The sequence below is a fragment of the Pseudogymnoascus destructans genome, assembly GCF_001641265.1.
Source record: "Pseudogymnoascus destructans isolate 20631-21 unplaced genomic scaffold scaffold_11, whole genome shotgun sequence".
NCBI classification, from domain to species: domain Eukaryota; kingdom Fungi; phylum Ascomycota; class Leotiomycetes; order Thelebolales; family Thelebolaceae; genus Pseudogymnoascus; species Pseudogymnoascus destructans.
In genome coordinates this window covers 100170-127779 of record NW_020167530.1, presented here as the reverse complement: position 1 = coordinate 127779, position 27610 = coordinate 100170, and the positions used below count along the sequence as shown (strand labels likewise).

Genomic DNA, 27610 nt, shown 5'->3' with positions numbered 1-27610 from the left:
CCAACCTCAATCTATGCAGCTGTTGACCAGTTTACAAAGGGTGCATCGCAAATAATGCATCAATTAGCATTGTTAAAAGCAGAGAACCAAAACCTGCGACAGGCAAATGAAGTGCTAAGCAAGCGCCGGAGAGCTAAAAAAACACGACTACAGCAAGGAGGATCACTTAGTCAACAGGTAGCACAGGAGCTACAGGACGAGAGGGACGTTGTGCAGCAAGTAGAGCAAGAAGTAAGGGCATGTAGTGGTCAGAAGCCAAGGGAAGAAACCCATGCACGTCGCTGTGGCAAGTGTGGTGAGACTGGACACAATGCGCGCACTTGTCAGATTGTAATAGACAGGTCTGAGGAAGAGGACTCCGAGTAGTTTTAATTAATTTATATTGTTGTGGTGGATTTATCGCAATTCTTATGGGGTAGTCGCGATATTTTGGCACTTTCGCTTGTTTGGCACTTTCGTTATACATGCACGTTACCCAAATCGTTAACTGTCCCGCGAGGACGAAGGGTTACTGTAGCTTGCGATTTGAAAGGTTAGTTCTGCGTAGCTAGTTGGGCTAGTGGCTGGCAGTTGCGACATGGCCGCGATATAGCAAAATAGTTCCAGAGTTTTTTTTGTTCTTGCGACTAGGTAGTTGCGGGCGGAGCTGAGGCATTTGTGGCAGATATCCACAAAATAACTTGCTACTACGGTAGACAGCCAGTCTAACAGGAAGACACACCACCGAATAATTGTACATACAATAATACTGCTTGTAATTGTAGATTCTGGAATCTAGCTACGCCCTGTATTCCAAAGACTGACCCTAGCTAGTATCCTCCATAACCGCTCATTATAATACGATCTAGCCTTTACCTTCCTGACTACTCCGTAACTACCATCTCTATTCCTAAATCTCCCCATTAAAAAACCTAAAAGAAGGCGCACCATCCGATATACATACCCACTAAATTCTTCGTGCTTGTAGCCTGCTTGATCAACTCATCCACCTGCCCCTCCACCCCCAACGGAACACTATCGCCCTCCAACAGTCCCCTCATCTTCCTCCGAATGCTCTTTAGAACACCCTGCGGCGTATTTGGCACCGTCTGTAGGGCGGGATCACGCTCTCTCCTCTTCTTATTCTTGTTCTCCAATAAGTCGAGTGTGGGGTCGTATACGAACGCTTCCAATATCGTCATCAGTGTCTCTTCGTGCTGGCGAAGAAGCCTGAGTGAGATCTCTGAGGAAGTGCGGAAGGGTCCCTCATAACCGTAGACGCCCATAGCATCAACCATATTGTGCGTCAACCTGAATGGCACTCTCTCAGGCTGCTGAAAAGTGAGGCCTTTGTCGAAGAGGCAATTGAAGTCGACGTGAAAGGTCCCGCCGTTTCCTTCCTCGAATAGGATGTTCTCGCCATGACGATCACCCAAACCTAGGATTGTGCCCACCATTGACATCACGGCGCATGAGCGTGTGTACTTGAGCCTTGCAGTGAACCACGATGAAGGCTCAGGAAACTGCTGGACGAACCACTGATGGAATACGGGAGGTAGTTGTGCAAGTATTTTGTCCTTGAAGAGAAATAGCCTGTCATCATTTTCGCTGGCATCTTTGAGAAGAACTCGGAGTTCCGTATAATTTGGGGCGACCCCGATTGACTTGTAGAACCCCAAAAGGATGTCGCGAAGTGTTTTAAGGCCATCTACCCATTCGATTATGCCGCATTCTTCATTGAGGGGCGTTACTGCATATGTCTTTATGTACAGTTGGCGTTTGCTTGCTTCTGCATCTCGCTTCAGAGAGCGATTAATCATGCTATTGAATTCCATAAGGCGCTGATCTTTCCGGAGGTCATCCTTTGGCTTGCAAAGCAGCCCGTACAGCTTTCCATCTGAGCCTCTTGTTGTCAGCTTTCGAGGTCGCTGGAGAGAACTGAGCACCATGACTTCATCTGCAAACCCGTCAATTGTGATGACGTCTCTTGAGAAAGCCTTGTGTGATCCTACGCTGTCGGCAAGAGTAGGCAGCGTAGCAGTAAGCGCGCTCTCAATAGGGACCGCGAGTGGACTGGGACAGCACTGTTTTGGGTTGAAACCGAGATGCTTCGTGATGCTGACGAAAGTTGTCCGATTCGTAGGAAAGTCGCCAGCTGTACAAGCGACGAGGAGTTGCTGTGACAGTTTTTGCCCTTTCTGGATCATCGATTTTAGGTCCACCCCAGCTGGACTTAGTTTCCTCGACGATGAGAATAAGGTCTGCAGAATGCTTGCGCCGCGGGTTTTTCGCTCGGTTTGCGTCGATGTAATCACTGCAAGGAGAGTCCATAGTGCCTGTTGGGGATGTGTTGAAACTACCTTCACAATAATCTGGTGTAGATATTGATAAACTTCTTGATTTGGATGGGCGATTCTTGCGACAATCTGTGGCAGTGCCGTATAGAAAATATACGCGGGCATCTTTTGGACATATTTGTCAAACCGAAGATGAATAGATGCAATCTGCTCTTTCTGCTTAAGTTTCAAGGTCGTGGCGAACTCCTTGGTTCCATATTTGGCATCCACAGGCTGTGTGATCTGCATTCCGAGGTCCAGCCACAGCGTGAGGATACGTGGTAAGGTCTGATAGACGTACTTGGTGCCGTAGCTCAAAGAACGTAGATAGTTCTCGATAACCAGTCTCGCCATCTCTCCTGCGAGGAAGGATAATATTTGTTGATCCGAGGCCATTGTTTTCTCTGATTCAAGTAGTTTGTTGTAATGCCGGCCAAGGTAGTAGTGGCCTCTCTCCCATGTCATAGAAAGTTTTGCTGCAAACTGATATTGCGAACGCAACGCGGTAGAGTGTGTCTGTCCAGCGTCATCTTGCCATTTGGCTAACAATAGATGTGCTCGTGCAGCGAGGAGATTTTGCTGGTCTCGGTTCCCCTCTTGGCCAGTTTCCAGTTCCGACGGCGCTTGGTTATGAGAGATAAACGCATTGTTGTCGATAGCTCCTTGGAGGCTCTGAATGGCTTTGCGGTGATGGCCTTCTCTCCATATCAGCCGAGCATGCTCGATCATAGCAGAGTCGTCGCCAAGCCTAGATGCGTGAAGGACCGCATTGAAGGAGTGGTGGACGGCGTTCCCTTTACGGGCAACGCGAGCGCTTGTCAGCCACGCGGAGGCTATGTTGGCCTCGGTGAATGTATTCCTTGAAAGTTGCATTGCGGCTCGACGCAGGCCAAGCAGATACTGCTTGTCATTGAGGTAGGCACCTACTACTTCAAGCCGTCTGTCAAGGGACGATAGGACCTGTTGGCGCTGAGATGCATCGTCAGACGAATGAGCAACCATATCCAGCTCCGTCAACACGTGTAGCCGCAACATGGAATCATGGCAAGATCCCAGAGACGAGGTTGTATCCGCTGATAATGAGCCGGCAATATGCTCTCGTAGTGATTTTATTGCGGCGTCGAAGACGTTGAAATCCCGATCACGAAATGCGAGTAAGACGCGGCCAATGTTCACATTGAAATCGCCCGCGATTTCAACAGGTGCTTTGGCAACATACTTCTCCAGCATGTTCCACCGGCTTGTTGACCACGACGCTTCCGTTGCAAAAGGAAGCAGCTTTGATACAATCGAGCTGGATTTCTCTATGCCTTCGACGTAGTTCAATAGAGCATCATACTGGCCAGACTCCTTCATACAGTCAAGCAGGTTCACTTGCGCTTCAGCGTCGCTGGGATTCTCAGCCAATTTTATTTCGTACCAACTCTGCGCAGCAGTCCAACGGCCGGCCTTGCGGTGGCCAAGGACCTGCTGGTCAATATCAAGCACATATAGATGAGCCGAGATGCCTTCGATACCATCTGGCTCATCGATTTGAGTATAGATATCCTGGAGGCGCAGAAGCAGTGATTTGGGAATCGGCTCGTTATTTTTTCTGACTTTCCGTATGTGTGCTTCCCAATGGAAGAGGGCACGTGCATATGACTTGCACTCTACGGCACGGCGTGATATTATTTGGGCCGGGATAGCAGAGAGTAATTTGGCTACCAATTGAAGCCGAAGATGCCGCCTAGATTTCTCTTCCGTGTCGGAATTCGATCTCATCGACAGCAAGCCGAGAGCCGCCTTTTCCTCTTGTGCCCAGCGGGCTAGGTAGTCCAACACCCTAAATATTGCCTACCAATTGTTAGTTGACGTAGGGTATAAGAGATAAGGAACTTACCTCGCTACAGAGCTTGACATTATTGAGTTCATTGTGAGAATCAGTTGATGTGTTGTGTTCTAATATTGCCAGGATTTCGCCGAGGATATCGTTCCTGTCTTGGTCAGATCCAAGGGCAACACTGTGCAAAACAGTATAAGGAAGGAGGAAATTGGCGACTGATGTATCTTGAATCCTAATGACACGACTAAGAGGATCGAAAATAAGGGATGCATTGGCATTTTGTGGCTTCTGGAGTAGATCTAATACGAATGCCCTAAGCCAAATATTGTAGCACTTGGTTGAGTGAAATATTGGGTATTTAACGGGATTCGTTGCCATGGCCGTGACTGTATACCTTGAACTTAGAAACGGCGATAGCGTCATTCGGATGCTTTCAGGTAAACCAAGCCACTTCTTATGCAGCTTTTCTGCGTCGCCTGTGTCAATCTGATGACTTCGATATTGGGAAACAACCACTGAAAAATCGCATCTTCTCAGTAATTCTTGCATAGCGTAAGAGAAGAATCCTTGAGCTCTAGGGTTCGTAGCAGAAGCAAAGGCCTTTACAAGGACTTCTTGGAGGATGAACAAGACAAAATCGGTCGTGTCGGCTGAGCCATCGAAATTGCTGAGGACAACGATCTCTTTCCGTTTCCGAACTGTTTCGACTCTGTTTGAATCGACGCAGCCGATCATACCCAAACATTCACCTGCGAGTCGTGCGACATCCGTGTTGCTGTCATTGAATTGCACGCAAGCATCGAGGATGGCTCGGAGAAGTTCCCCGACCACCTTCTCTGGCTGCTCACTGACAGCTGACGCTTGTAAAAATTCCTGGTTCTTCTTGAGATAACCCGCAAGTTCTGTGAACCCTTGAGTTACAACACTGGCATGTTCGTGGCTGATTCGCCGGCTGAATATCTGATATTCTTGCTTGACATCTGGTTTTGATCTCATCTTGACAAGCCGTTCCTCACACGACTGCAGTTCGGGGATTTGAGCAAGAGACGGGAGAAGATCAGCATTGACTCCCAGGGTTTGAAAGCGCTTGGTCAATAGATATTCTATCAGCTTACAGGCATACTCTCGTGTAGAGCTGTCGAAAAGCTGCCAATGCTGAATGATGATGGCAAAGGTTGTTTCAAGCATGACTGAAACTTCTTCATCGTCGAAACTCCTGATCATAGTCCCCCATGCCTGAAAAGCGGCGGTGCGGAGGTGATCATTTGATAAAGCCGATTGTAAGCAAGCATGGATTTGAGGTAAAGCAGACCTAGTATGACTCTTGCCTACCTTTACCAATTCCTCTATTCCCCTCAAGGACCGCTTCTTCTCGTTTGGAGACTGCCAAACCCGCGTATCGTTGACAAGTTCTGAGAAATGGGACATTATCCCTAAGCTGTATTGTTCCAGAAATGCGCCAATTTTGTCCTTGCTTTGCTCGCCATCACTTGGGATGATATCGCAGTGTGCCGCTAAAATATTGAGGGCGTGTCGAACCTGCGATCACTAGTCAGCCATACGTTGAGGCGACGATAATCAGGCAGACGAAAGAAGGGGATTCTACGATGATTAGGGGTATAGAATAATGAACTTACTCGGGATTTCTTGCTGTCATCTTCATCACCAGCGTTCTTCAATAATTCTACCGCAATCTCTATTGCGCCTATCCCAAGGCACTGGACAAGGTCAATTTTGTCAAATGCTGGCGATACACCCCGAAGAAGTCCCATAATGAACGTCTCAATATCGGGGACTGCTTGCACAAGTAGGAGAGGCATGATTGCAACCATATTCGAAATAATGGCCTTGCTCGGGTCATCATCTTCACGAGCCTGGGATATCTTTGTGATGATGTCTGTTTTCTTAGCCAGAACTAGCCATGGGAGAGTATAGGCCTGCGTTTCTACCAAAAACTCCGGCACGCTTATGGACAGTAATTCTGCCATCAATTGCACTGTCTGTGGCCGATTTTGCAAATCACTAACAGCGGTGTGGGCAATAGTGCGCCAAAATGGACTAAACATTTGCCCAACAGGAATACCGTTCACTTCTGCGGTGCTGAGTATTTCGGTAAATGCAAGTCCAGAGATTATCTGGTTCGTATGTCCCAAGTATTCTACCAGCCTCAAGAGAGTCAGGTTTAGCTCTCGGTCTTTCGAAACTCTGGCTATTTGTCCCCACGTCAACACCCAAGTCTCGGTAAGGTGAGGTGCAGTTTCTCCAGAGAACTGCCTCAATATATTGATTGCATTGACTCTGTTTCTTCGCGTTACCACTACGTCGACATTGTTTCCATCCCTGAGAAAGGCAGGGACAGTTCGTCCAGCAACAATCCGAAGTTCTCGAACTGAGCTACGGAGGGAAGTCAGGCACCATTGGCCCAACACCGACGACTCAAGATCCATGAACTGAGCCCCTTCGAAATGGAGGGCAAATTTTCGCACGACCACCATTGCTAATACCCGTGGCTTCCTTGACAATTCGAAGTCGCCGACTTTGAGGAGGGCAGACAATATGGCGACAGCCTGTGTTTCCACCTTCGCTATGTCGGCGGACCGGGCGCTGACGGGCACAGATGCTGAGACGGGAGCGGAAGTATTGCGGCCGCTGGCGGCGTCGATGGTGGGTTCAGTCTTGTTGCTGGAGCCGCATACGGTGCATTCAGGCTCGCCAAACTCTCCATTCTTATCACGGAATACCGTCAAGGTATGGGCGCTTGCGCACGGTATCATTCCCAAAAGCTTCAATGCTTTGCAACGGTTTGTATCCTCGAGGTGAGAGAAGCAGTCTCTGTTCATTGTCAGAATATACAAATAGTTTTACGGAAGGAATACCGACGCTGCGATATGACTCAATCCATCCAAATCCGTTGCTTTCTGGGCACCAAGTAGCATGTATGCCTCTTCTGTGATTTCTTCCAATAAGCTATGCGGCGCAATTTTGCGACGCTTGATTTGAGGGGCACCATTATCATCATTGTCGACGCCAGATAAATCTTTGAAGCAGAGACTCCGAAACTGCAATTCCAGTGCCTTGTTCTCCAGAGTTGTACGGGCACTCTGAGGCGGTATGTTTTGGCACTTTTGGCGTAGTAGGAGAATACAGCTCTATAAAACCAATATTAGTATGACATTGTTGCAACTAGCATATAGACTAACCTTCAAATCTGCGTCATCGGGAGCTGCGGTCTGAGTCCCAAAAACAATAGCCTTGTCTAAAACCGGAAGTAGGTCAATGGCGACTGCTTGTGATACAGATCCGGAAGCTTCACAAGCCGATGCCAGATCCAACAGAATGCCTGCCAATTTGACTCGGTCCATTACATCAGAAACTGCAGTCGAATAGGCAACAAGCTCTGAACAGAGATGAGACAGAACTCGGTAGCCTTTGCGATGGGCTGGGGCGTCAATATGCTGGGCTTGAGACGATACAAGTCTGTGAACTGCATCGACAGAGATGGAATCATGTTCGGTTTTGTACGCCGCTGACCTCGCAGCAGTTGTTCGAAGCTCGAGAAAACTATCAAAAACCCATGCCATGTATCTGTGCGAAGTGCTCTCATAAAGCTGGCCGTCAACGAAGGATGATAATGACAAGTCGGCCACGAGGGTCAATAGTTGCTGAGCATGGTGGAATGAATCTGTCCCCCCGCGTAAATTATATGTGCATCCGTTCTCGACAAAACCCAATCGACTTTGAAAGGAGAGGTCGTCCTCGATCGTCGCCAGGGGAAGCGCTATAGTCGAAGTTGAAATCGCCGCAACATTGTGCAGCGAAGCATCAACACAATGTCTCAAATAGGTAAGAAATTTCAGACCGACTCCCCAGAACTCAACATCCAGGACCCTAGACACATCGAATGCGGTATGGAAGAGCTCTTTCACTTTCGGCCATAGCGGTTCGCAGCCTTCATTTCCAAGAAGTCGAAGTAGCCTTGGCCATAACCATATCCATAAAGGCACCCCTCTCCCCGTCCGGACCAAGTCATTCTGCGCCCCAACCTTTGTGAGGATTTCCGGCGTCTCTTTTATAGATGTAATGAACAAGTCGAGAACCTGGGCGGCATCGTCAAGGACCCTCTCCTTCTTCGCAAACGGATCGCTTTCATCGCTGCATACTGGACCCAAACGTGCTTTTGTTAGCACGTATACAACCCGATAGTTGTTTTCCCTGATCTCTTCGGGCGTTGTATGCTCATTGCGAGTTTTGTCGAACTGGGAGACTTCAGAGACGAGAAGTCCGAAGCTGTCTTGGGAACCTTGGAGAGAGGGTTTATGATTCCCCGAGAGTTTGTTGACAAGTTTGGCAGCAAGAGTCGAGGGAGGCGGTTCAAAAGCACCTGGGCCGGTGTCCATACTGTCGCCATTTGTAGCTTGCTGTCCTGATGGCATTCGTGATGTGTTGCCCATGATATATTTTTCGGGGCTCAAAACAGATGCGGGATAGGAAACCCCAATATCGATAACGGCGCAAGATCCATTGGGGAAACGACTGGCTGGCGCCGTGGGTCAGGCCGTACCCTGCAAGACTACCAAAAAAAGCTGTTATGGGTTCTTCAAGTGTCGTTGCTCGCCATATGTGGGGGACGCGGACGTGCTCTTGGTGAGTCGCGAAAGCACGTGATCTTAATGGCCTCGAAGGACTTTGTCTGTGCGGCGACTTTTCCATTGAAGCCGGGACCTGGACGACGATAATATCTATCCCGCTCTCCTTGACATTTCCAATTGTCGCTGCCTGCATCAAGAGGCTTTATATTTAGCAAGCCGGCAAAATGGCCATCTTTCAGTCCAAGAAATTCCGACCTTCGGCCCAAGCAAACACAATCGCAGCCAGGTACCGGAGTGCCCTCGCAAAGCACCCATTTGCGCTCTTTGGCCTCCCTTTCATAGCAACTATGGTCGCTGGGTCATTCTTTTTGACCCCCGCCACTGCGATTAGATACGAGAAGCATGATAGACGAGTTCAGAGGCTTAGCAAGGATGAGGAGTTGGGAATTGGGAAGAATGCAAGGAAAGTCGATATGAAAGAGGAGTACTATGTAAGCTTCCCTAAGGATGACTTTAGGAGGAAGGACTGTTAGTTAGAAGCTTTTACTGATTCGTTTACAGAAATTGGCCGCAAAGGACCTTGATGATTGGGAGCAAAAACGAGTCAAGAGATTGAAGGGAGAGCATGACGGCATCATCTGAAGAGGGGCACAGACACGACATTGTTTGCATACCGCTGAGACCCAGAGCACCGAAGGCACGCCGAGAACGAGCGAGCCTGTTTATTGGGAAACTAGACGGAATGTCTCTGTTTTTGAATTCCCAGAGTGACCACAGCGGCCTTGGAGTGGCTGATAAGCCGAAACCCAGCTCCATCACTTATGGCTCCAAGCAGGAAATATCCATAATATGCCTATAATATACCCAAGATAGAGGCAAACTAAGATTTTGTTGAACTACATCTTCCTCGTGTGACATTTTTAAATCGGCCGCGTCGCAGGGGTGTTGCTCGGTCTTACAAATACACGCGGGTTTTTCAAGTGTCCAACTTTTCCGAGAAGCAGAGGGTGGGGTAATTTCGACCCTGCTGCCTAGATATGGTATATACGACATTATTTACATCCTGACTCTCCATTCATTGCATATATTTTGACGATACGCAAGAATGATGGATTCTAGACTGCCTGCCGTCTCGATGCACCCAACGCAACCACTCTCGATCATCTCATCTACGGCACAAAGTATCGACGACGCATCCATAAATGAATTGGTGACTGGATTCATGGCGCTTCATCGAAGATGCATCGTGGAGGATGCAACGATCGCAACGTTCCTACCTCCCCTCGATGACAATAAGATGAGGGGTTTTTGGCTAGGATTGATCCAGCAATGTCGATCTGGCACCCCGGAGACTGGGGAAAAAGTGATCGTGTACCTAGTGAAGGATGGCGCCATCAGCGGTGTAGCAAGTTTGTTACTTCCCATGCAGTCAGACGGGGAATCATCGGGCGTGGGTAGAGAAGTTGATGGTTGACGGACGTCCAAGGCCGAACTAGAGGGGATTGCGATTGAGAAGGTGAAATGGATTTTGGTAAGTCCTCTGGCTATCATACATTTGCAGTACTGATGGGACGAAGCTGCTTGATACTGAGAAGGGGAGTAGGCCGAGCGGTGTATCCCAAGCTTGGTTATGTCGAGTATGGCACAATTCCGAATTACTCGGTGAGTCCTGATGGACTCGTGTTGAGCATTTCTAAATGGTTGTTTTTGAAACCTCGTTATTCCATAAGACGCGCACCTACTATATTGCTTTAAGGAGATTAACTGTCTTGTTTAGGTTTTTGTTCATTTCGAACTGTCGAAGCATATATATGACCTAGAGACGCTGATATCAAAGCTTAAAACTTGCGATTATTCCTTAATCTATTAGTTGCTAGTGCAATGTTGTATTAGGAGGGAGCTAAACCACCAACTAACTAAACTACGAGTTCACGGCCTAAGAAATTATCCATTAACAAAAGGACTTTCCGTTTTTGCATCTCTATCTTGTAATTTAGCCCAGTGTTCGGCGGATACATATCCGGGTAGTATCGTGAAGCTCACGGGTAGGGTATATACCCGGCGACGATCTGACGGGTAGGGTAGGGTATATATCCGGATACATGAGGCTGAATATTGTATATAAAAATAGAATAGCGTATATAAAAAAGAATGAAGCTTTTGATAATAGTAGTAAACCCCTTTCCGCGAGCCCCCTTTCCGTGAGACCCCCCCTTTCTGCGAGTCCCTATTCAGGTGCTTCATCGTCAGCATCATCACCGTCGCTATCAGCCTCCCGTATTTTACCCCAATTCCGTAAGCAAAGTAAATATCTAATAGTTGGCGGTGATAACCTATTCCGCTTCTTTGTAATAATATCACTACCATTACTAAATACTCGTTCCGATGCTGCAGATGTTGCTGGAATAGCTAGATGATCACGAGCAATACGGGCAATAACTGGATATTGGTATTGCTTTGCGCACCAATATTTGAGAATATCAGTATGCTCACCGGGCCGTGGTTCAAGCATCCAGCGCCTCCATTCTGGCTCTTGAAAAGCCAAGCCTTCTGACGCAAATAGATCTTCGTCAGAATCAGGTTCTTGATCTATTGTAGCAGTAGCACCTATTGCTTCTGCAAGAGCTGTTTCGTGAGTAATTCGCTCCGTCTCAAGGTGATACTCTCGCTTTTGGTACGTTCTACAAACGTCTTCGAACTGCGCTCTTGCTCGTAATCTTCGTGTATCGTCTATAGCATTTGGATATATCTTCTTAAATACTGTATGATTCATTCGTGGGTCGCAAATTGTAGCAACAGCTGAGTGCTTACATTGCCGATTCGTTGTAAGAGTATAATACTCATTAAGCTTTTGAAGCGCAGCTCCACAAGCTACTCCGATCGTAGAGCTTCTACCAAGCTCTTCTTTTAGTAATGTGACCTTATTTATTATCTTTAAGTAAAGAGGAATTGTAAAGTTGAGCGTTGGATATGAATCGCTTTGTAGCCGTCTTGACGGCTTTAAGAATACTAAGAATAATCGTTCAAGAGCTTCGATAATAGCCCAATCGTTGCTTGTTAACGCAATATCCTTCATACTGATATCAAGCTTCTGCGTAGAGCATACTGCAGTAATTGGTATTCGAAGCTTTATAGCTGTTTCAAGCATATAGTACGTTGAATTCCAGCGTATAGGCATACCAAGTGATAGCTGGCGTGGCTTCTGGCCTGCAGCTTGTATCTGCTTCTGTAAAGCATCCTTCCATGCTCTTCGGTTTCGAAAGACATAAATATGCCTTCGGAGCTTCTCAAGCGTAGCTGATACTTCAGTAGAAGAGTTATCAATACGCTGCGGAATCCGGGCAAGCCCTTGCTGACACCAGTACGCTTCTGTTTCTGTATCCGGGCTAGCTTTCAAGCTCTTTAGAGTAGCTTGAACTGCAAGATTGATAATATGAGCAATACACCGAACGTCCCCTTCCTTTACAGTAAACGTCCATGGCTGTTGAATAGTCGTCTGCTGCTTACTGGCTATTTTCTCATATTCTGAAAGCATCACAGTATTCGCTGAGGCATTATCCCGCGTACAAGTAAATATAGCACCTGTAATTTCGAAGCTATCTGTTACTGCAGCTAACTCTTGAGCGAGATATTCGCCGCTATGAATTGGCTCTTGAAGGTGGATTACATCAAGTAATACGCACCGGTGCTGCCACTTTTCATTAATCCAATGGCCTGTGACAGCAGCGTACTCTGTATAGTTCCGTGCAGTCCATGCATCTGTTGTAATAGATATCCAGCCGCCATAGGTAATATGAGCCTGGAGTTCTAATTGTAGCAATCCTCGGTGATATGAGAATTGCCGCTGTAGCTCTCGGTGTAGTGTTCGCGACGATATCGATAGAGTACTTGGGCTTAAGAACTGTACTAATTGATGGAACGAATAGCTCTCAATAAGTCGTAAGGAGAGGTTATTTGATACAACGAATGAGAGTAATAACTCTCGGTATTTCGCTCTACTATTTGATGCTTGAGCTTGAGCGGGCTGGACTTGCGGGTTCCGCGGCCGTGGCTCAAAAAATGACGATGCACTACTTGATGGGCTTGACGGCGTAATTGTATGACCTTTCATTGTATATGCTACTGTTGGATGCTTCTGCGTATAGTGCTTCCAAAGATTACCGGTTGAAGTCTGACTTAATAGCTGCGGAGTAGGTGAATATCCGCAGCCTGGTTGTAAGCAAGTTACTTTGACTGTAGGTGGGTTACTATCAAGTATCAATCGCGAATATAATAGCTTCGTAAATAGTACCGACGACGTTGGTGGCAGCATTCGTCCTGGAGGCTGAAGCCGGAGCGGTGTAGGATTAATATCCTGTTGAATATGAATAGGGGGCGGCAGCGTTGGCAGACTTGGCTCATTATGAGTATCATAGCTATTATAGCCCTCAGGCTCCGTTGGTATATCTGATAACGACGAGTCGCTCATTCTGAGGATAATTATCACTTTATACAGCATCAATATAGATCTCACGACGTTGGAAAAAAGAGGTCTTGGCTGCGCTTGGCTATTCTTGGCATGTATCCGGATATATACTCGAGAGTATCCGGATACGCCGGATACTCCTAAAATATCGCCGGGTAGGTATATACTCGAGGATATACCCGGATACCACGGGTATATTCGTATCCGTACCGAACACTGATGTAGCCACTAGAGATACTCTTTGCAAATTAAGCCTGTCATCCACTTTGAGTTATTATACTGATATTCGATTTGAAGCAAGAATACAAAGCTCGTCTATCTGTTTGATATTATCTAAATTGTTAATTGCTATAGATCCTCCTTTACTATGACATACAAATTCTTTGATTTTAAACCACCATTTAGGTTGTTCCATATTGTAACGCTAACTTCTAAACGATAGAAGACACAGAGGTTTCTTACATAAGGTTGACTTGACAGAGGAGGCAGGGGATTAAACACAAAGGCTTTCTAAGTAACACGTTACAGTATTATAAAGAATACTATATTAAGTTAAGCACGAAGCTCCTATCTAAGGGAATACTATCTACTTATATAGTGGCGTCTGTTACTATTACAGCTCACAGCTTGTCACAGCTTGTTACGGTTGTTACGGTTATTACAGTTATTACGGTTGTTAGGGTTGTTATGGGGATTACGGGTGTAGCCTTAGCCACCAACGTTACAACCGCTAAGCAGACAACTGTATGTTATGAAGAATAGCCTCACCTTCCTTCCTTCTTCTCCTTCTTCTTCTTCTTCTTCTCTCTTTAGATTCAATCTAGATTACTTTTCCTGGACTGGCATCATGACCTCTATGACCATCGTAACAAAAGATTGAATCTCATTTCTTCATTAGCTCATCTTGAGCAAGAAACCAGAAACCAACACAAACCTTCGAGCAACAGAACCTCCAGAACCAGAAATCGAAACTCAGACCAAGACACTGGTCTTTAGCAAAGAACTAGATCTAGATACAGAACCAGAAAACCCAGACACAAATACAGCCAGAATCCATTCCAGAACTACATTGTAATGGTGGGTGCACCAGATGTGAGAATCTAGCCACCCAAGGAAGGGATAATTTTACTAAGACAACACACTGTCTTAGAAAAAGAGCCAAAGGGTCGTAGCATAGACTATTCCACAACGTAGCAATCAGGTGTATCATATAGTGGAGTGGTTTAGACAAGTTGTAACAAATGTTGAGTCTGAGAACTCAGGGATAAGTCAGAGATTAGCACCTCACTGACTTTTCAGAAACAAGGAGTAACAAGATCAATGCTTGGAAGCTTGGAAAAGACGTGGAAGTATGTGATAGTCGATTTACTGTATTGTCTGCTTGCCCTTTCTTAAGGAAAGGGCAATCCTATTTATGCTAAAGGAGTGTAGTTCTCTCATTTTCCAAGACTTTCCATGACTAACCAGGCTTGGTAACTGTAGTCGACGTAAGAGAATCCCATAGAACCATCCCCTAGGTTCCTAGCCTATAGGAAGTGAAAGGAGGTCCAAGGTCAGAGTACCCCTATAGACAAATTATGTCATAACTTAACCAATCTTGTGGGTAACTAAGGAGCGATGACGTGTAATGAATCATAGAGGGTTGTAGAAGCTTTTGGGGCTATGGTTCATGTTCCTAGGCCTCTAGTTGATAGAGATATGTCATGTGTAGTATTAGCCCAGTAACTAAGGAGTGATGTCATGTAATGAATCATAGAGGGTTGTAGAGATATGCGATGTGGTCATATCGGCCCAGTAACTAAGGAGCAATGACGTGTAATGAATCATAGAGGGTTGTAGCAATCGTTGAGTAGTATTGCTCTTGTTGTTGGTGTGACAAGCCAAAATATGTATAGTGACTTGTAGGGTTGAGGAGGAGATTTCTAAGTTTGCTCTTGAGTTTGATAGCAAACTGAGTGCAACGAATGTCAGTATGACATGTATCTAAGGAAATACTATCTACTTATATAGTGGCGTCGTGCCTCATGGGTAATCTGGATAGTTGGCGGATAGCTAGATATTCAGGATAGTTCATGGATAGCTCAACTATCCAATATCCACTAGTTTCTGCAACTATCCATTAGCCCCGTCACATGGCAGCCTACCCCGCTTGCCCCCTGTGACTCCCACGTCACGTTACTAGGTCCTGGTCCTGTAACCATGACGTCACGTTACCGTAGCCGTAACAGTCATCTTCCAAAAGAGCCCAGTTTCATCCATGTTGAAAATATCATTATCTGCATATGTTGCGCATAGTTGTCGGAGATCTTCCATTTGCACGATATTTGTAGGATTGTGGATGTCCGCTGCAGCTGCTTCTCCATGTCAAACATATTCCTTAATCTTAAATCTCTTCTTGAATCCATCTAACCAGCCATTCGACCATTTCGGTTCATTCCTATGAATAGTATATTGTGGCAGACAGTCCCAAAGTTTATGCGCCTTCGTTTTTAGAATGTCACCAGTAATGATCGCAATTTTCTTTTGCATGCATTGTTGCCAGTCGAAGAGAGCTATCTCGAGTTCAGGATATTCGCCATTACTTTTTCTCTTTGTGCCAAGTTCAGTCTTCTTCCGTGTATCTGAGTCAAGATATTGGTACTTCGTGGAAAGAATTAACGATATTTGGCCTTGGCTAAGTTGGCGACCTTGAGCTTGAGTGGCATACCAGGCTATAAGTGCAGGCAGAGTGCACGGGTGGCTGGCATATCTGCGTCGAATATATTGTCGCTGAACATCGGTGAGTGTGTGCCTTTTTTTTTTGGTTGCGAGGCCTCCATGGTGGAGTTGGTGAACTGAGTTATAAGAATTGTTTGGTATAAAAATAATTTTGGGACCAACGGATTTAAGGATCATCCTTATACAGAAATAATCCTTATTTTAGAGCTAAAAAACTACGGGACCAGACTACCCATCCTTATACAGAAATAATCCTTATTTTAGAGCTAAAAAACTGCAGGACCAGACTACCCATCCTTATACTGAGGATATCCTTATATCGAGGGATCCTTATATCTAGGTTCAACTGTAATGATACAGTGACAGAACAGCTCTCAACTTGTAAGTAATAAATTCTTATTCTTCTAACGTGGTTGTACACCGAGTCGTGAATGTCACCACGAACTTCAACACGCGTTTCCTCCACAACTACCAATGGAAATCCAAACCCAAGAAGCGCGAATCATTCTAGCTATTGAGGCTCTTCAAACATGTAAATCGCTTAATCGCAGGTCTGCATCAATACTATATAAAGTGCCTTATTCTACGCTTACTGATAGAATGGCCGGCCGACCTTCTCGACGCGAAACCAAAGCCAATAGTCATAAATTGACTGAGCTAGAAGAGGAAGTGATTATTCGAAATATATTGGATATGGATGCAAGAGGATTTGCACCTCGGCCTGCTAGTGTGGAGGATATGGCAAATTATATCCTTGAATCGCGTGGGGGAAAGCACGTTGGGACGCGGTGGGCATATCGATTTATACAACGCCGCCCCGAGTTAAAGACGCATTTTAATCGCGTTTATGACTTTTAAAGAGCCTTGTGCGAAGATCCTGAGCTTATTGGAGCGTGGTTTCAACTTGTGCAGAACATGAGAGCAAAGTACGGCATCCAAGACTGCGATTTCTACAACTTTGACGAGACGGGCTTCATGATGGGCGTTATTAGCTCAGCTTTAGTTGTTACGCACGCCGATCGACGTGGCAGAGGCAAGCAGTTCAGCCTGGCAATCGGGAATGGGCTACAGCAATTGTTTGTGTGAATGCTGAAGGCGGGAGTATCCCTCCGTTTTTAGTAGTTCAAGGGAAATGTCACCTTTCAAGTTGGTATACTGAAGGCGGCCTTCCTCACAATTGGGTAATTAAACCAACAAGCAATGGATGGACCAACAACGAGACAGGTCTAGAATGGCTTCATCATTTCGATAAACATACTTGCAGTCGTGCAAAAGGACCATATCAGATGTTGGTTTTAGACGGGCATGAAAGTCACGAATCAGCTGCGTTTCAGGAATATTGCAAAGCAAACAACATCATAACTCTCTGTCTACCTCCTCACTCATCTCACCTACCTCAGCCACTTGATGTTGGGTGCTTTAGTGTTCTTAAACGCATGTATGGGCATCAAATTGAGACCTTTATTAAGGCTCATATAAACCATATTACAAAGGTTGAGTTTTTTATAGCTTTCCACGCAGCTTATAACCAGTCAATAACAACTCAAAACGCCAAAGCTGGATTTTGCGGAGCTGGTTTAGTGCCCTTTGATCCGCAAGTAATCATTTCAAAGCTAGACGTCAAGTTGCGGACTCCTACACCTACAGGACTGTAAGGATGCCTCCGTACCTAGATACTCGAAGAACCTGTCTCGGAACTGTTACAGTCACTACAAACATGGAATCCGACTCGGTGGGGTTTCGAACCAGTAGAGGATCATATAGCGAGTTACGCTATAGTGGGGGACGGTAAGTGTATAGGGTTCAGGGCCAATGTAGACCTGTTGCAGTGGAAGGTTCAGGGCTAGGGTTAGGATAACCGAGCCGGGTCCGTTTCGGGAGTTAAGGAAACAGACTCAACGGGGTTCCCCCTTCATCTTTATTGTATCCTTCGTAGTAGACCTATAGGATTGCACCGACTCATATCCGACTCGCACTCCCATATGCCACTTCTCGTGATACGGTGCCCTGCGTCCTTACAAGGACCCCCCTCTATAGACGCTGATCCTTGGGTTTTTGAAACGCCTCACAACCCAATAGATGCTCTCTCACAGACTACTCTAGTTAAAAATCGCATTGCACGGCACCAAGGAAGCTCGCCAACCCCCATTTTTGCTACTGTTACTGCATTAGCTAAAGGGACAGAGATTTTGGCACATGAAATGACTTTATTGTCAGCTGAAGTCCGCACCCTTCGAGCAGCAAACGAAGCTCTTAGCAAACGCCGGAGGGCTAAAAAGTCTCGTGTCCATCAAGGGTGTGCACTTTCTGTAGGGGATGCACATGATGATTTGTCCCAAAGGGCAGTTACGGAGCAAATAAATCGCGAGAAGCGCTCTGGAGGGGTTGGTAGGAATGAGGGGCAACCAGGTGTACGACATTGTGGCACTTGCGGGGGGGCTGGCCATAATGCACGAACTTGTCAGGAGGTCATAGAAGTACTTAGCTCATCAGATTCTGAATAGTTTTAGTTTTAATACATGTTGTGGTTGTTTAATTATACCTTACAGTGGTGGGTATAAAAAAGTTTCACGACTCGGTGACATTCACGACTCGGTGTACAACCACGTTATATAATTACTTATTAACTTATTGCATAACGTACATGTATAGCGAAAGCGCCAAACAAGCGAAAGCGCCAAAATGATGCGGTGACCAAACCCCCCAACTAAATGTTAAATTCCTCAACAACAAAACATGCCCCATAAAAACGATGAAAGCCAATTAGTGCTAGCTATCCAGGCTATGCAAAGCGACCCAAAGTTACGCCTTCGAGTTGCTGCTAGGATCTATTCTGTGGACCACCGCAAGCTAGGTCGTCGTCTAGAAGGTGTACCTTCACGACGCGATATCCAAGCCAACTCACGGAAATTAACTAACCTAGAGGAGTCCGTCCTTGTTCAGTATATACTCGACCTAGCTGCCAAAGGGTTTCCTCCTCGGCTGTCTGTTGTTGAAGATATGGCAAGTCGACTACTTGCAACACGCGACGCGTCACGCGTTGGGTCGCGTTGGGCTTCAAACTTTGTTAAGCGGCGTGTAGAGCTCCAGACACGCTTTCAGCGCAAATACGACTACCAGAGGGCTAAGTGCGAAGATCCAGAAGTTATTAATGGCTGGTTTGAGCTTGTGCATAACACAATTGCGAAATATGGTATCGATGAAGCAGATATCTACAACTTTGATGAGACTGGGTTTATGATGGGCGTTATCTCAACTGCTATGGTTGTAACAAGCTCAGACGGGCGGGCAAAAGCAAAGAAGGTACAGCCTGGTAATCGGGAATGGGTTACAGTAATCCAAGGCGTTAGTTCTCAAGGTTGGGCAGTACCACCATTTATCATTGTTGCAGGCAAAAACCACCTTACATCTTGGTATGAGAATAGTGGATTTTCAAGCGATTGGGTGATTTCTGTTACTGAAAATGGCTGGACTACAAACGAGAGAGGCATGGATTGGATTCAGCACTTTGAGAAGCATACAAAGGCCCAGAGTGTTGGTGGTTATCGCTTGTTAGTCCTTGATGGTCATGAGAGCCACCACTCAGATGAGTTTGAGGAGTACTGCAAGGAACACAACATTATTACGCTTTGTATGCCTGCTCACTCTTCTCATCTACTCCAGCCACTTGATGTTGGCTGTTTCGGCCCGTTAAAGCAGGCCTATGGTCGGCAAATTGAAGATATGATGCAGGCTCATATTTCTCATATTACAAAGGATGGCTTCTTTCCTGCCTTCCACGCTGCATTTAACACACAATGACGGAAAGTAACATTCGAGGCGGGTTCCGAGGGGCAGGGCTTCTTCCATTTGACCCTGAGAGAGTGATATCTACACTTGATCTTAAGTTAAGGACACCAACGCCTCCAAGCTCCCGCCCAGGTACTGCTCAACCTTGGGTTTCTCAGACACCAAACAACCCAATTGAAGCTATGTCACAGTCTACATTTATTAAAACTCGGATTTCACGCCATCAAAATAGTTCTCCAACCTCAATCTATGCAGCTGTTGACCAGTTTACAAAGGGTGCATCGCAAATAATGCATCAATTAGCACTGCTAAAGGCAGAGAACCAAAACCTACGACAGGCAAATGAAGTACTAAGCAAGCGCCGGAGAGCTAGGAAAACACGACTACAGCAAGGAGGATCACTTAGTCAACAAGGGGCGCAAGAGCTACAGGATGAGAGGGATGTTGTGCAGCAGGTAGAGCAGGAAATAAGGGCAAGCTGTGGTCGGAAGCCAAGGGAAGAAACCCGTGCCCGTCGCTGTGGCAAGTGTGGTGAGACTGGGCACAATGCGCGCACGTGTCAGATTGTAATAGACACCTCTGAGGAAGAGGACTCTGAGTAGTTTCAATTGATTTCTAATGTTGTGGTAGATTTATCGCAATGTTTGTCGTGAGGGTAGATAATTTTGGCGCTTTCGCTTGTTTGGCGCTTTCGCTATACATGTACGTTAGTGCTGTCATTTCAAGATATTGAATACAATCATATTCATCACCGACTTCATTGCAATGGGCATATCATCAATCTTGTAAGGATGCCTCCTTACCTAGATACTCGAAGAACCTGCCTCAGAGCTGTTACGGTCACTACAAGCATGAAATCTGACTCAGTGTGGTTTCAAACCAGTAGAGGAGCACATAGCGAGTTACACTATAGTGGGGGACGGTAAGGGTGTAGGGTTCAGGGCTGATGTAGACCTGTTGCGGTGGAAGGTTCAGGGCTAGGGTTGGGATAACCGAGTCGGGCCCGTTTCGGGAGTTAAGGAAACAGACTCAACGGGGTTCCCCCTTCATCTTTTTTGTATCCTTCGTAGTAGACCTATAGGATAGCATCCGTTTAGCCTCCGACTCGCACTCTCATATGCTATTACTGTGAGCTGGGTGCCCTGTGTCCTTACACAACCCTCTATGATTCATTACACGTCATCGCTCCTTAGTTACTGGGCCGGTATTACCACATAGCATATCTGTACAACCCTCTATGATTCATTACATGACATCACTCATACTATCACACGACATATCTCTACCAACTAGAGGCCTAGGAGCATGAACGATAGCTCTAAAAGCTCCTACGAACCTCTATGATTCATTACACGTCATCGCTCTTTAGTTACCCACAAGATTGGTTAAGTTATGACATAATTTGTCTATAGGGGTACTCTGACCTTGGACCTCCTTTCACTTCCTATAGGCTAGGAACCTAGGGGATGGTTCTATGGGATTCTCTTACGTCGACTACAGTTACCAAGCCTGGTTAGTCATGGAAAGTCTTGGAAAATGAGAGAACTACACTCCTTTAGCATAAATAGGATTGCCCTTTCCTTAAGAAAGGGCAAGCAGACAATACAGTAAATCGACTATCACATACTTCCACGTCTTTTCCAAGCTTCCAAGCATTGATCTTGTTACTCCTTGTTTCTGAAAAGTCAATGAGGTGTTAACCTCTGACTTACCCCTGAGTTCCCAGACTCAACATTTGTTGCAACTTGTCTGAACCACTTCACTACATCACACACCTGATTGCTGCGTTGTGGAATAGTCTAAGCTACAACCCTTTGGCTCTGTTTCCTAAGACAGTGTGTTGTCTTAGTAAATTCGTCCCTTTCTTGGGTGGCTAGATTCTCACATCTGGTGCACCCACCATTACATGGGTGCCCTGTGTCCTTAAAATCTAGCAGCACAAGCGTTCCTTTTTCCACATGGCGATCTCTTGATAAGAATAACAATATTCAAACAGAGTATATACCTACAGAGGACGATATCCAGCAATGGAGGGCTTATGGACCCTTAGGCAAACTTCATAATATTGTTGTATACATTCAACTTTCGCCTCAATGACAGGCTTCATTCTTGAAGAATTCAAATGGCAAGCATCTAGTACGTGATAACAAAACCTGGTGGAATTCATGGTATTTAATGCTTGCATGTGCCTTACAAGATACTATGAAGAAGGCTATCAATAACTATTGTATCAATTTGAAGATTTACATGATGATTCTTTGCAAGATACAGATTGGGCTGTACTACAGAATATATACAATTGCCTTCTTCATTTTTATGAATCTACAATGGCTACTGAGGGCCAGCAAGCAACTCTGAACGAGTATTACTCTCTATGCAGTTCTTACTTGACCAGCTTGACAATGGGAAGAAGCAATATGAGCAAGATCCAATATTAAGCCCCTGCTTAATTCTGCTTGGAAAGTAACGGATAAGTACTATGGCTTAACAGAGCGGTAAGTAAAAGAGAATATATTAATAACATATAACTTGTCTAACATATGTTGCTGCATTAGTGCTTATTCCAACCCAGAAATGGACTTATATCTATGATAATTGGCCAAAATCTTGGATAGAAGCTGCAAGAGCATCAGTTCAATCATTATGGGACGGATCGTATAAGCCAGCAATTGTTTCTGGCTCTGCGCTCATTGCTGGTATCGATAAGATATCAATTGCCATTTTATGAAGATTTGGAAATGCCGTCCGTTGAGCAGGCTCCATCCACCAACCTCTAGCATCACATTCGGGGGTAACTGGCAATTGACAGTATTTGAGATACTCGTCTTGAAGAAGAGGCTGATAACGCTGCTGCTTTGCCTTTGCCCAACGCTTGAATCCAGACTTTGCATCACTAGGATCTAAGTCTGATAAACTTATAGGAAACGGCTATTCTCAGGGGCTAAGATTACAGTCACAGATCGTCGCAATCGATTGGGGGTAGATACTATTGGGTACTTAGAGTGCTTAAAGTCTTGGTTGGCTATTACAGATACACCTTGGGCAGAGGATTAAGATAGAATGATGAAAAGGGGCGTTAGTGCGAAGCAATTGATAGTACTGTTTATAAGTCATATGGTTGACACTGTTTACACTGCATATATTGCCAAGCCTTATGATCATAATACAATATACTGCCAAGCTATATGGTGACAATATAATATAGGCACTCGCCATATGGTGACAATACAATATGCCTTTTTCTCGCAATATATTGCCAAGAATTACTATTGACAACACTGATCCAATCCAATCGAAGCAGAAAAATGGTCCAATCAACCCAATCCAGGGGTTCTGGATTGGTTTGGATTGGTTTGAATGAAACGCTGCTCACAGCGTACCACAGCACGCAACCCACTTACACAACCCACTCCTAAAACTTCCCTCACATCGTCGTCGGCGCAATACTCCCCCACTCCTCATCCTCGCACGCCAAGCTGCCCGTCAGAATATCCGCCTCAGCAGACCTAACCCACTTGGACCTCGTGATAATCTTGTGGCCCGCAAACAGCACCACGAAGAGAATCAAGCTCACATACGCCACGAAGAACTGCGTCACATCTCATGGCATAAACGCCGTGAAGCCCTGCGTGCCGATGCTGGCCCTCGTGATGAAACCCGCGACGGCGCTGATGTTGAGGGGCCACCCGAAGACGGTCGATGCGCCCGAGGAGAGGTTGTGCGTGCGGAGGCAAGGGTGAAAAATTTCGGGGCCGAGCCGTCGTGCGCAAGCCCGACGTGGATCCCTTCCTCCCGTATCCTCATCTTTGCCCAATCGATAGGCACTGCTGTGAGGATCGCTATGTCTAACGCGCGAGCGGGAGTAGACGTTGGAGTTTGCGGCGGAGAGGACGACGAAGAGGACGGCGTTGATGATGCCTGGGAGGACCTTGACGCCGGCTAGATCGGCAGCAATGACGAAGGGCGAGGCGGTGGCGTCGGAGGCGGAGGATATCAGGCGCTCATTGGTGTAGGGCACCAGCAGGCCGATGAAGAAGACAGTGAAGACGAAGAAGAAGAGGATCATTTCCCGTCAAGAACGAGTGTGCGAGGAAGGAGCAATGGGTACTACACTCCTCGGGAAAGAGCGGCTATGTATCGCAAAATCATGAACATACCAATAGCAATCATCTGCAGATGCCTCGCCTTCAGCCTCCTCTGCAGCTTCGGCGCCGAAACCTGCTCCTGCAATTCATGCTTCTCATCATCCCCCAAGTGTATGGACGGGCTGGTCTTGATGTCCGTTCGGGACCATCATGCACTCTCCGCTGTTAGCGGCGATCGGAGGGTCAGGGTAGTAAGGGGGAAGCGGAGGAGGGGGGAGGAGGGGGGAGGAGGAGGTCGTTTGAGGGGAAGGCGTGGGAGGGAGGAGCCAATTGCACTAAAGCATGATGGAGCGGGAAGGGAAGAGTTTTGTCACCAGAGATTAGAGGGCAAATCTGGGGAAGTTGAGGGGGGCTAGTAGGAGTTTGGGTTAGTGGTGGGTGGAGAAAAAGCCTGAGGTAATCGGGGTAACTCCGGTGTGATGAGATTAGGTCGTGGGATATGGTTGGAGAGAGATATGGAGATGGGATGAGGATGGGGATGAAGATTGGGATGTTCGGGGTCGATGAGAGCGGTCAGTTTTGTGGCGATCACGTGAGTGTAATTACCGCGGATGAGGATGGGAAGAGCGGACGTGCCACGTGCGCTCTTGAATGGAGGTTACTAGTCAACCATGTAATCACTTAGTAAGCATCACATGACTTGAACCTGTGCATCTCCATCTCTCCTATCATGCCCAACTACGCACCAGATCACCAACGTCAGTGTCAAGATCCGCAGTGTCGATGTCTCACCCACGCACACGACGGCCAGGTGGGTGTGCACCATGCATGTGCTTCTCTTCTTCGCCTCTTCTCTTCTTCGCCTCTTCTCTTCTTCGCCTCTTCGCCTCTTCGCTTCCACGCATCTCTTCCCTTCCTTTCGTCCCTGTCTCTGGCCGAAACCATCATGGTAACCCTTCCCTGTCGTCGGCATCCCACGCCGCTACAGTCCCGCTGGCCACCCGCTGCTGCCAACTGCCGCTGACCGACCTGACCAACCCCTCAATCACTTCCCTCCAACCCCAGCAGGAGGAGCGATTACGATTGAGGAAGGACGAAAGAGGGTGAGGCTCGTGGGGGAAGATCGGTGGTAGGATAGGCAGTATGTGTGATATGAAGGGGGGGACGCCCCCGTCCCAGATGACGAAAACATTCTGTTCGTCTGGCCGCTGTCGTCCCTCCTTCCTCAATCGTAATCGCTCCTCCTGCACGCCACGCCCCCGTCCCAGAAGACGAAAACATTATGTTCTTCTGGCCTTCCACTCTCGGTATCATGTCCCGGATGATATCATGGGGATTATGGAGACGCGGGCATGCCGGAGCTCGGCAGTGCGTTACCCCTGCCACGAGACGTTGGCAGACCACTCTTGGCACCCTCAGCACCCTCGGCACCCTCAGCTCAACTTCCCAATCAAGAAGCCCGCTCTTCATATCCTCCGCTGCCAGCGTCTGGCCAAGCTCCAGCACGCCGCCAGATCGACATGACTGACCCTCAGGGCACGTCGCCATCGCAATACGCACATCACGTCCATCACGGAACTACATCCGAATAGGCAGTTGTCACTTTGCCTCCCCTAATGGTTCACCGTCCAAAGCTCCCATGAGCCCAATCTCGCAAGATCGGGTCCTGGCCTGTTCCTGGCGAACCTTCTATAAAGCTCAGCGGATGTCCCGCCTCCAGTCTCACCATCATCCTCATCCACATCTCTTCATCACATCACCAGTCCTCCGCCGAACATCATGAAGTTCTCCCAGAGTCTCATTGCCCTCGCGGCCTGCTTCCTGCCTCTCATCGCCGCTGCTCCTGTGGAGGCACAGCACGCCAAGATCCGCAGCCCTAGAGCCCAGGATATCATCCCAGACAGCTACATAGTTGTCTTCAACAAGGGCGTCAACGATGCCGATATTGAGTCCGAGTTTTCCTCCGTCAGCCGCATCCTGAGCAAGCGCAGATCTGCCCACAAGGGTGTTGGCCACAAGTACAACATCACTGGCTTCAAGGGCTACCAGATCGAGACCGACACCGGTAGCATCGGTGAGATCGCCGCGTCGCCTCTGGTAAGTGACGACACCCAGTTCCAAACCGTACGTTCTGCACATGACTAACGAGCATCAGGTCGCGTGGATCGAAATGGACGGAAAGGTCCAAGCTAATGCTCTCGAGACCCGCTCTGGTGCTACATGGGGTCTCGGCCGCATCTCCCACAAGGCGACTGGCTCCAACAGCTACATCTACGATGGCTCCGCTGGCTCGGGATCAACCGTCTACGTTCTTGACACCGGCATCTACATTGAGCACTCGGTGAGTCTCCCTTCACGCTTATTACCCCGCATTGAAGCTTCTAACTGACACCTACCACAGGAGTTCGAGGGCCGTGCCAAATGGGGCGCAAACTACATTTCGGGCTCCCCGGACACTGATGAGAACGGACACGGCACTCACTGTGCCGGCACCATCGCTGGCGCCACTTACGGTGTTGCCAGCAAGGCGAACCTAGTCGCCGTCAAGGTCCTCGACCGTGATGGGTTCGGCGCCACCTCTGCCACCATTGCCGGCATCAACTTTGTTGGCCAGAACGGCAAGGATGGCAAGTCTGTCATCTCCATGTCGCTCCGCGGCCACTACTCCGCTGCCGTCAACTCTGCTGTCGAATCCACCGTCTCCAATGGCGTCACCATCGTCGTCGCTGCCGGTAACGACGGTGACGATGCCTCCAACTACTCGCCCGCCTCTGCCAAGAATGCCATCACAGTCGGTTCCGTCGATAGCACCGACACCCGCGCTAGCTCCTCCAACTACGGCTCCGTCGTTGATATCTTTGCCCCAGGTGTTAACGTGAAGTCCGCATCGATCGGCGGCAAGTCTGCCTTCAGCATCAAATCCGGAACCTCCATGGCCACCCCCCACGTCGCCGGTCTCGCCGCCTACCTCATCGGTCTTGGTGGACTTAGCTCCCCAGCCGCCATCGCTTCCAAGATCGCGTCCATCGGTACCAAGGGCTCCGTCAAGGACCCTAAGGGTAGCGTCAACCTCATTGCCTACAACGGCAACGGTGCTTAAATTTCTCGCTTTTTGAGAGTTGAGATGATGGTGGAGGGATGAGGATTTATGGATCATGAATTTATGGGGGATGGAGACGGACTTATCTTCTAAAATCTATATATTGGTTTTGTTTGGATAGCTTAGCTAGCTAGTTGGTGGTGTGGAGGTTGTGGTAGAATTCAGTAAACCTGTTTGGTATAACGTGGTTTATCAGCATGTCGCGCACTTTTCACCAACCTACTACTTCAAAATACAATTAAACGACCATAACATACAATATTCATTAAACTACTCAGAATCTGATGAACTAGACATATTTACACCTTCGGGATAAGTTGGCGCATAATGACCAGTCTTTCCGCAATTGCCACAACGTCGTGTAGTCAATTGCCCCTCATTCTACCCACCCACCCTCCCTAGGCGCTTGTCGTGTCGAATCTGCTCATCCACATCCCTCTAAGCTAATACATCGTGTGCATCTCTACAGTAAGTGCACCTCCTTGGCGGATACGAGCCTTTTTAGCCCTCTGGCATTTGCTAAGGGCTTCGTTTGCCTAGCGAAGGGTACGGACTTTAGTAGTCCCAAGAGTCAATTAATGAGCTAATAGCTCTGTACCCTTTGCTAACGTAGTGACTCTTGCAAAAATTGGGGTTGGCGAGCTTTCTTCGTGATAAGCAATACGTTTCTTAACCAAAGTTGTCTATAAGAGAGCATCGGTTGGGTTGCGAGGGGTTTGAGAGA

At 47.3% G+C, this 27610-nt stretch overlaps 5 protein-coding genes across 5 annotated transcripts; 3 read left to right on the top strand and 2 right to left on the bottom strand.

The window, feature by feature from the left end:
- Window positions 1-623: 623 nt before the first annotated feature.
- On the bottom strand, window positions 624-8744 carry MEC1_1 (serine/threonine-protein kinase M1). The gene is made up of 5 exons (XM_024468522.1): window positions 7341-8744; window positions 7021-7289; window positions 5778-6972; window positions 4198-5679; window positions 624-4151 (listed from the first exon to the last, which is right to left on the bottom strand). The coding sequence occupies exons 1-5, from the start codon at window positions 8589-8591 to the stop codon at window positions 912-914; spliced, it is 7437 nt and encodes a 2478-aa protein (XP_024323762.1). The 5' UTR covers window positions 8592-8744; the 3' UTR covers window positions 624-911.
- Window positions 8745-8953: 209 nt separating this feature from the next.
- On the top strand, window positions 8954-9371 carry COX16 (Cytochrome oxidase assembly; the record flags this gene model as incomplete). Its single annotated transcript, XM_024468521.1, has 2 exons — window positions 8954-9220; window positions 9291-9371. The coding sequence occupies 2 exons, from the start codon at window positions 8954-8956 to the stop codon at window positions 9369-9371; spliced, it is 348 nt and encodes a 115-aa protein (XP_024323765.1).
- Window positions 9372-9834: 463 nt separating this feature from the next.
- VC83_04894 (uncharacterized protein) lies at window positions 9835-10203 on the top strand (the record flags this gene model as incomplete). The annotated part of the gene is made up of 1 exon (XM_024468520.1): window positions 9835-10203. One exon carries the CDS (start codon window positions 9835-9837, stop codon window positions 10201-10203), a length of 369 nt encoding a protein of 122 aa, XP_024323764.1.
- Window positions 10204-22628: 12425 nt separating this feature from the next.
- Window positions 22629-24643, bottom strand: LYP1 (lysine permease). The gene has a single exon (XM_024468519.1). The coding sequence runs from the start codon at window positions 23765-23767 to the stop codon at window positions 23303-23305; it is 465 nt and encodes a 154-aa protein (XP_024323767.1). The 5' UTR covers window positions 23768-24643; the 3' UTR covers window positions 22629-23302.
- Window positions 24644-24929: 286 nt separating this feature from the next.
- Window positions 24930-27265, top strand: SP1 (Subtilisin-like protease 1). The gene is made up of 3 exons (XM_024468518.1): window positions 24930-25883; window positions 25942-26127; window positions 26188-27265. The coding sequence occupies exons 1-3, from the start codon at window positions 25566-25568 to the stop codon at window positions 26884-26886; spliced, it is 1203 nt and encodes a 400-aa protein (XP_024323766.1). The 5' UTR covers window positions 24930-25565; the 3' UTR covers window positions 26887-27265.
- The last annotated feature ends 345 nt before the right edge of the window (window positions 27266-27610 follow it).